Source organism: Falco biarmicus, chromosome 3, assembly GCF_023638135.1.
Source record: "Falco biarmicus isolate bFalBia1 chromosome 3, bFalBia1.pri, whole genome shotgun sequence".
Lineage (NCBI taxonomy): Eukaryota > Metazoa > Chordata > Aves > Falconiformes > Falconidae > Falco > Falco biarmicus.
Genome location: NC_079290.1, coordinates 75,116,370 through 75,125,624, shown reverse-complemented (window position 1 = coordinate 75,125,624; position 9,255 = coordinate 75,116,370). Strand labels below are relative to the sequence as shown.

General features: G+C 42.1%; 1 protein-coding gene across 1 annotated transcript in view; it reads left to right on the top strand.

Annotated features, from left to right (window-relative positions):
• Nucleotides 1-3,153: 3,153 nt before the first annotated feature.
• LOC130146390 (sodium-dependent neutral amino acid transporter B(0)AT3-like) overlaps nucleotides 3,154-9,255 on the top strand; it is a 28,238-nt gene continuing 22,136 nt past the window's right edge. Inside the window, exon 1 of the mRNA XM_056332486.1 lies at nucleotides 3,154-3,310. Coding sequence (XP_056188461.1) covers nucleotides 3,154-3,310 — 157 coding nt within the window. The remainder of the gene's footprint in view (nucleotides 3,311-9,255) is intronic.

Sequence of the window (9,255 nt, the reverse complement as noted above, 5' to 3'; positions counted from 1 at the left end):
AGCAGCAGTGGGAGCAATGGTGGTGGATGCCCTGGCAGCACTGATGCTCTGTGAGCGCTGCCAAACCATGCTGCATGTGCCGACTCGTGCATGCCCTGTGAGACAGCCTGATAAGGGACTAGGAAGCTGAGTTGCTCCAGCAATGGATCTGAATGTTTGCAGAGCTGCAAGCAGATGAACTGTGCTTACCTGGGGAGATTTGTGCAGCCTAAATGTGAAATTGGCTTCTGGCTGGGTGATCTGCAACCTGACATATTTGTATGCTTAGCTGCAGAGAAGGGCTTTTATTTCTCTCTGAGTAATTTTTTGGGAAAAAAATCAATCTTAATCATAGAATCGTTTGGGTTGGAAGGCACCTTAGAGATCACCTAGTTCCACCCCTCCCCACCACAAGCAGGGGCATCTTCCACTAGACCAGGTTGCTCAAAGCCCCATCCAACCTGGCCTTGAACACTTCCAGGGATGGGGCACCCACAGCCTCTCTGGACAATCTGTTCCAGTGCCTCACCACCCTCACAGTACAGAATTTATTCCTAACATCTAATCTAAATCTGCCCTCTTTCAGGTTAAAGCTATTATCCCTTAAGCTATCACTACATACCCTTGTAAAAAGTCCTTCTCCAGCTTTCTTGTAGGCCCTTTTTAGGTACTGGAAGGCTGCTATGAAGTCTCCTTGGAGCCTTCTCTTCTCCAGGCTGAGCAACCCCAACTCTCTCAGCCTGATTTCATAGCAGAGGTGCTCCAGCTCTCTGATCTTCATGGTCCTTCTCTGGACTCACTCCAACAGGTCCATGTTGTTATGTTGGGGGTACCAGAGCTCAACACAGTACTCCAGGGGGGGTGTCAAAAAAACAGAGTAGAGGGGGAGAATCACCTCCCTTGACCTGCTGGTCACACTACTTTTGATGTAGTCCAGGATACAGTTGGATTTCTGGGCAGCAAGCACAGATTGCTGGGTCATGTTGAGCTTCTCTTCAACCAACACCCCTAAGTCTTTCTCCTCAGGGCTGTTCTCAATCTGTTCTCTGCCTAGCCTGTGTTTATGCTTGGGATTGCCCCAACCCATGTGCAGGACCTTGCACTTGGCCTTGTTGAACTTCATGAGGTTCACTTGCACCCACCTTTCAAGCCTGGCAGGGTCCCTCTGGATGGCATCCCTTCCCTCCAGCACGTGGACTTCATCACACAGCTTGGTGTCGTCAGCAAATTTGCTGAGGGTGCACTCAATCTCAGTGGCCGTGTCATCTACAAAGATGTTACACAGTACCGGTTTCAATACCAACCCCTGAGGAATGTCACTTGTCACTGGCATCCACCTGAACATTGAGCCCTTGACTGCAACTTTTTGAGTGTGACCATCCAGCTGATTCCTTATCCACCAAGTGGTCCATCCATTAAATCTCTCCAGTTTAGAGACAAGGGTGACATGCAGGACAGTGTCAAATTCTTTGCACAAGTCCAGCCAGGTTATGTCAGTCACTCTTTCCTCATCCACCAACACTGTAATCCCACCATAGCAGGCCACCAAATCTGTCAGTCATCATTTGCTCTTAGTGAATTGCTGTCACCAATCACCTTATTTTCCATGTGCCTTAGCATAGTTTCCAGGAGGATCTGCTCCATGATATTACCAGGCACAGAGGTGAGACTGACTGGCCTGTAGTTTCCTGGGTCTTCCTTATTTTGCTTTTTAAAAAAGGTCTTATGTTTCCCCTTTTCCAGTCAGTAGGAACTTCACCAGACTGCCATGACTTCTCAGATATGATGGATAGCAACTTAGCCACTTCATCTGCCAGTTCCCTCAGGACCCACGGGTGCATCTCATCACATCCCATGGACTCATGCACCTTCAGGTTCCTTAGATGTTCTCAAACCTGACCTTTTTCTGCAGCAGGCAGATCTTCATTCTGCCAGTCCCTGCCTTTGCCTTCTGCAACTTGGGCAGTGTGACTGGAGCACTTTCCAGTAAAGACCAAGGCAAAAAAGTTATTGAGTACCTCAGCCTCCTCAATATCCCAGGTTACCAAGTCTCCATTTCCTTCTGGAGAGGGACCACATTTTCCCTAGTCTTCCTTTTATCACCATTATACTTATAGAAGCTTTTTCTTGCTGCTCTTGACATCCCTGGCCAGATTTAAGTCTATCAGGGCTTTAGCTTTCCTAACTGATCCCTGGCTGCTCCGACAATTTCTCTGTATTCCTCCCAGGCTACCTGTCCTTGCTTCCACCCTCTGTAGGCTTCCTTTTTGTGTTTGACTTTGTCCAGGAGCTCCTTGTACATCCATGCAGGCCTGCTGGTGTTTTTCACTTAGATATTCTTCCCATTTCAAAAAGGGGAATCCAGGCATAAAGTGGATTTACTGAAGGAAGCAAGCTGACTGGCTGATCTGTTTGGTGTGGACTGAACTGATCTGGCATGTAAAATAGCAAACCCTAGTATAACTGAAAGACAACAGAATAACATTCTCACATACTTTCATTTGAAGGAAAGCATTCAGCTCTTGCATTCATCAGTAACTATTTAATGAACAATAAAAATAGTCACTTGGAATTCATTGACAGGTGGGAAGTGATTAACATCTAGCAGCTATGGTAAAAATGGACCATATTCTAATGTCTGAACATACACGGTGTCATTTTTCTTGCTTTTTTTTTTTTAAATTTACTTCTTGCACATGCAAAAGATGTCTTCATTTATCTCTATTAACAAACTAAGAAACTAAATGGCAACAGTTTATTCACAGATTTTTCAGAGTTTTACAATTTTACTAGGTCTTCTGTAAAGGTTTCTTTTTAATTATATTCAGTGTCACACTTCTCTGAAAGTATCTGAGAACAGAAGGAGAACAGAAAATAAAAACCTGCTTGAACCCGAGTTACCCATTAACAACATGTTCCCAAGTTCTCTAACTATAGAAGGTGCTGCAAATAGGTCAAGAGTGGTAACTTTCTATATAATAATAATTCCTGGTTTTGTCTTTAAACTGCAGCTTTGGCAATGACACATTCCTTTGCATCACATATAAAGAAAGCTCCACCTCTCTTTCCAGGATCCTCCAGTCACCTCACATAAAACCTGTAGGAGAGACCAGTTTTGAAGCATCCTCCTATTTATAGGGAAAGGGGCTAAGGAGCCACGGATATTTCATTAAAATGTCAAAAGATTTACCAGTGCAACCTGAAATCCCTAAAGAAGATGGCAGACCCAAGTGGGACAATAAGTTCCAGTATATTTTAAGCTGTATTGGATTTGCCGTTGGTCTGGGGAACGTGTGGCGGTTTCCGTACTTGTGTCAGATACACGGAGGCGGTAAGATTGAAATGGGACTTTGTCAAAGTATTAAACTACAAGTCTAATATAACTATACTAACTTATGATGGGCATGGAAGTTGTATATTTGCATCAGTATTTTAACTACGGAATGCTCATAAATGTTTTGTACCAGTTAGATTAAAGTATATTTAATTTTAAAATAATGTGTTTGCTTAGGAATTAAGACCAGAAGGATGCTAACTCTCATCAAAGCCAATGTTACAGTTCTTGCATTGCTGCTACAATCCCAATGGGAGCGGGAAACTGAACCTGCAGCTCGTTACCTTTTGGGAAAGCAAGAAGCCTTGGGGAGCCCTGAGTGAACCGGCCCCCAGACAAATGGTCGCTGTGCTTTCCTTTGGGAAGGCGAACAAGTCATCCCTGTCCATTCTCTGATGCTCTTAGGAGCCACCCCATTATCGGGAACTGCCCCTGCACAAAAGTAAATTGCATTTTTGATGTCTGTGAGGCTGTTTAAAATGCTCAGCTGATAGAACACAAACAGGAGCCTGCCAGGTTGCATGAACAGCTGCCCAAGCCTATCCCTGGGCACCATTCCCAGAAATAATTGCTTTAGAAGCAGCCAATGTAGTAAATATAAATAGATCAGAAAAGAGTATTTGATAATTCACCATTCACAGTAGCTTTTGAGACCTGTCATCGTAAGCTGTCTGAAGCAGAGTGAGATAGCAAATTATGTCAAAAATATTTCAAACTTATCTTTCAATTAACTAGAGAAATAGAAAATTCAAACCTGGGGAAACTGTCAAATGACAGAAAAAGATATTAAAACCAAGCTTGTTCTGCCAAGGTATCTGTATTACTTGATGAACTACATATATTTGAATCAACCAAGGAACCAAGACTGGATGCTGCCTTTAATGGAAGGAGGTGTTTCAGAAAAAAGTAGCCACTTAGGTACTCTGGTAAGTAGCTGAATGAGTAAGATATAGCAGCTTGCATCAACAAAAGCAATCTTGGACTATATAAGCAGAGCACTAGGAAGTAGGTGGAGATACTGCTACTGATGCTAAGGCAACTTCAGAGCTTCTGACTTCTTCTGAAAGTCCACCTTTCAAAGTCAACTTGAAAAATTAGACAAAATGCAGAAAAGCCCCAACAATTATTCAAGGTCTGGAAAACTTATGGGTCAAGGAATGAATTAAGAATCCAATCTATTTATGTAATGAAATTGAAAATGAAAGAGTATGTTTATCGTAGTCTATAAACAAGCAAACCGAAACTATTTTGGTGGCAAGGAGCTCTGCAGTGTTGAACATGTAACAGCTGGAAGCTATGGTTACACAAATTTGAATAAGAAAAGAGAAGAAGTAGTAGGTTAGATTCCTCCCAGGAGACTTAACATTTTCCATTATTTATTTACAAGATGTGAAACCCAGTGAAACTCTCTTAGAGGAGTGCCATAACTGGGTGGTTGGAAAATCATAGGTGTAAGCACGCTGTTTCGCTGTGTTTGCCCAAGGGAATGGCTGGAAAAAGCCTGTCACTTCAGTTAATGATAAATGTGTTCATGAGACATGATAAACACCTTTAAAGAGATACCCCCGTAGCAGATAGGGTATGGTGCCTGCAAGGAAGAAGTTCTTCTGTAGCAGGAGCTGTAAGTCATATAAATACCCTACCGCAACCCAGGTGGCCTTTCTATCTTTGAGCAAGGAAACAAGTGTTCAGTAACAAAAAAATCCCAACATAATAAAATGTGATTATTTTGTAATGTATTGAACAATTAACAAAAAGTGCTCAGTAGAAGGTTTGAAACTCACAGATACGACCATAGCGAGACATAGATCTTCTACACATCTTATTACGCAGAGCTGCTTCTGGGGCCACCAACTGCATGAGGCTGCATGGACTTTGTGCTTCAGGGTTTTGTGCAAATCTCTATTATGGATTAAGATGAAATAATGTTCTACAACCTTAAAAAGGCTCTTACACCTTCCCATGAAGCACCAAGGGCTGTTTTTCCATGCTAGAGCTGGTGGACTAGCTGTGGGCAGCTGTTTTTCAACTTCTTCAGATCCCAACCTCACTTCAGAAGATCAGAAACACTCGCCTGCTACTGAGGTTTGATCACTCCTCTCCATCCCTCCCCTCCAGGGTCCCCTGTGTCCCTGCTCTACAAACCTCTACCACCCCAGGAGAAGCGTGAATCTGAGTCCAAGGAGACACACAGTGACCTGTCTTACAGACTGTACAGTGCTCAGAAAGTCTGTTTACTTGTGTATCCAGCTTCTGAGCACCGATATATCCCACGGGAGCTGCTGGGAACAAAAAAGACAGGGTGTAGAGTAGGTTTAAAGATAAAAATAGGAAAATGCCGCAGGGACAAAGGTTGAGTTTCTCCTCTGCTCCATGAGTAGCAGTCAGTAATAGCACATAGCTAGTTTGCATCACTACAAACTGCAGCACAAGACAGTGGTGAATAAAGGTTGATGTATGGATGTACAACCAATGTTTGGTCACCGGATTTTAATAAAGGGCTCAGAGAGCTCAACAGCAGGATGGACTCTGAAATAAAGTGCTGTGGGGTTTGTGAACAATCTATCCCAGAGAATTGGCGTTGGAAGAGTTTGAGTGAGTCCTGAAGCCCACCAAGAAGACAGAGCTTACACCAGTTGAGTTTACACCAGTATATAATGTACTTGTGTTTTAATTCTGCTAATTGAAGGCAGTGATGTGATTTGGGGTTGCATTTTTGAAAGCAAACAACTCATATGCAAAAGCCCAACAGATTTTCAGGGGTACTGGAGCATAAATCCTGCTTGTGTGCACCTGAAGACATGAGCGTGGGTGAGACCAGCAGCAGCATGGTTAACTAAGAGCCCTGAGAGGTACAGTGGCTAGGTGCCTGAAGCCACAGCCACGGGTGCAGCAAAATATGGTATAGATATAGCATAGATATGCTCTAAGGCTGAATGGCTTCTGGGGTACAGATTACAGTTTCACAGCTGGCTCAGGTGATATCCAAGTGTTTAGGAGTTAGGCAATGCACTTTACCTCATCTCTAGATCTTTTAAAAAACAAGAGACAAAAATAAGTGCTTGTATATTTGTCAGCTGTTCTCATCAGACCTCTGGACCTTATTCATCGCACATTAGTGTTACTCAGTAACTCGGATCTAATATAATATCAGTTTTGCTGACATTTATCACCCACTGTCGTTACTGATTATTTGGATTTATTGCCTCGGTTGAGTTAGTTATTTACTTTTCATGACTAATGGATATGAAGGTTGTTTGCCACAGTAAGTAGAGACAAACACAAAGGTTCCCAGGCAACTGGGATTGAAAAGAAGTCTCTAAATAGCCCAGTACATAGGTTGTCACTTAAAACTGAGACTCAAACAAGTCATATAGTTATACATATACACACACAGTCATCTGAGTATACTTAAAAAAACCCAACCCAGTTCTAGCTGGAACTTACTGCAGTATTTTACTTTTGATTATATATATCTGCTTGCCTACCCATGGGGTATTGAAAATGTGCATAGTGCCCGAGCCTGCAGGATGACTGAAAAATATCTTCAATATAAAATACAGTTTCTTTCTAGGAAATAAATACACATAAACACTAAAGTCCTGATAAAAAGGGAGAATTGTTTACTTTTGGGGTAATGATTTACAGACTTTCATAGCCCACCCAACCTTTTGCTAGAATTTGAACTACAACTTCCAGCAAAATGCAGTTGCCTGACTCACTGTGTTTTCAGAAGGAAAATAAAACCTGAGAGGAACAACAGATATACCTGGAAGATACTGAAAAAAACCCCAAACAAAAAACCCCAAACCACCAACAAAAAAACATATGTTGGGAAAAGCAGAAGAATTCACTTTGATAGAAAAATGAATTATGTTACAACAAGTAAGAAACTTCATTTTCTGGACTGTTACCATGTCCTGCTCAAGTCCTTGGTGAAAAGCTACGGCAATTGGGGTTGAGATTTTCATAACTTGTTGTATTTGGTTGCCCTTCACAGCTCAGGTTGGTGCATGCTTGCATGTGGGTGCTGCTCACTTTCATCCTTCAGTCACGGGTATTTCATAAAGAAGTTCACCAAGGTTATTTTGTAAGTTTGCAGGTGTTACCCATCTTCATTTGAAATGGTTATTGCCCCCTTGGTTTTCTGGACACGGCTTTAGCTCCTTCCCTGTTGTTCAAGGAGATACAGTCATTTACATGTGAAACTCAACCTTGCAAAGTTTCAGAGTCTTTAAGATGTGCAATGTGGCTTGTAACTCCAAATCGGTGCCATCATACATATGCTGCACAATATGACACTTATAGTAGCCCATACTTTTCATCTGGTTTAAGGCATGTGCAGAAAATATAACAAAGATCATGAAGTATTGTTTTACAGAGAGAGGGGTGAATATGATTAAGTCGCTGCTTTTTTTCCTACCTGATGCCTTGATATGATTCATTGCTGTGTTCGCTATTCACTGCTTAGCTGAACTCCCATGGAGAAAGAGGGACAGGTCTGATAATCCCCTTTCAATAGCTAATAACAAGTAGTTACCACCTATTGCAATTTCTTGTCAGTAAAATAAATTATCACAGGTATCTTGCCATTAGGTTCTCAGTCTTTTGGAAAAATGCACCCATCACCATTTCTCATATGTACCAACAGAATCAGTGAAGTGGATCTCTGAATGCTTGAGGCATTGCATTATACCGAGATGTGCTTTCTGAATTTTTTGGACTCTACAGATGCATTTCTTTTGGAGTTACTCTTTTGCCACCTTCCAGGTCATTTCAGTCTTCATTATAATTATTTATTTCCATTCCTACATCTCTGATCTGAATGAAATTTTTTATCCATTTTCTGAACTTTCAAATGCTGTTGTGCCTTTAGATCACCATTTCAAGTTACTTGCCTTACTTCTGCTAGCTGATCTGCAGGTACTGGTAAGATGCAGTATTGAGCATGTGGATCAGTTCCTCTAAGTTTTTCTCCACCATTTAGGAAGTCTTCACTGGCACCCTGACATCAAGCAAAGCTGTTGAGTTTTCTCTGCTTCTCATTGAGGGTTATCAATTTCTGCTGGTCTTGGCACTTCTTGGTTAGGAGGTCACCCTACTTCACCATACTTCAAACTACTTTACGTTTCCACTAGTCAAGTCTATTGCTTTCTCTTTCTAAGATGTGACAAAACCAATTTGGCTGTTTCACTCTGCTTTGCAGTTGCCATGATTCAGCTTTAGACTGTGCTCCTTCATTAGTCTCCTGGTCATTTTGCCCTCCAGTGCATCAATAGCTCTCAACAGGCTGCCTAGTGGTTCGTGCACTTTTCTTCCAGATTTGCCATGTGTAGGTGATACAACAAAACTGTGCCCTTCAAGTGTCATTTTGCAGGCAGAGGGCTGACTATAGTTGAGGAGTTGCTTTTCTGACCTGATTTGCCTATACAATGCACTCAAGAGGTCAGGTTTTAAAAACCCTCAGTGTATCTAGAGTGCACCAGGTATTTTCTTTCCTACTGCCGTGACTAAAAGCTATCTCCACTCTAATGGTTCTTCTGAGTTAGCAACGATACTGATACGCTGGTGCTCCTTGTCACTTAGGGCTCTACTGTCCAGGAAACCAACTTACCAATATGTGCAGTAATTGTAGTTGTTGGTAGTCTGAAAGAGCTCTTGTAGGCTTTCAGTGCCTTCTCATGTGCACAGGGATTGTTCCTTGGCTTTGTGGTATCTTTGTGCAGGATCTCCTTCCAAAGTAATTTTTAAGTCTGGTACATTTTGGACTTCCCCCTCTCCCCCTGCCCTTGACCTTCTTCTAGTAAAGCATGTATCTACTTGCAGGATGGATGCTTTATGCATCTTGACATCTGTCTGACAGAAGGAATGGTGTAGACAATTTTTCCTAGGTCATGCCTCAGAGATACAACTAAATCATGCCATGGTGATACTTTTGATTT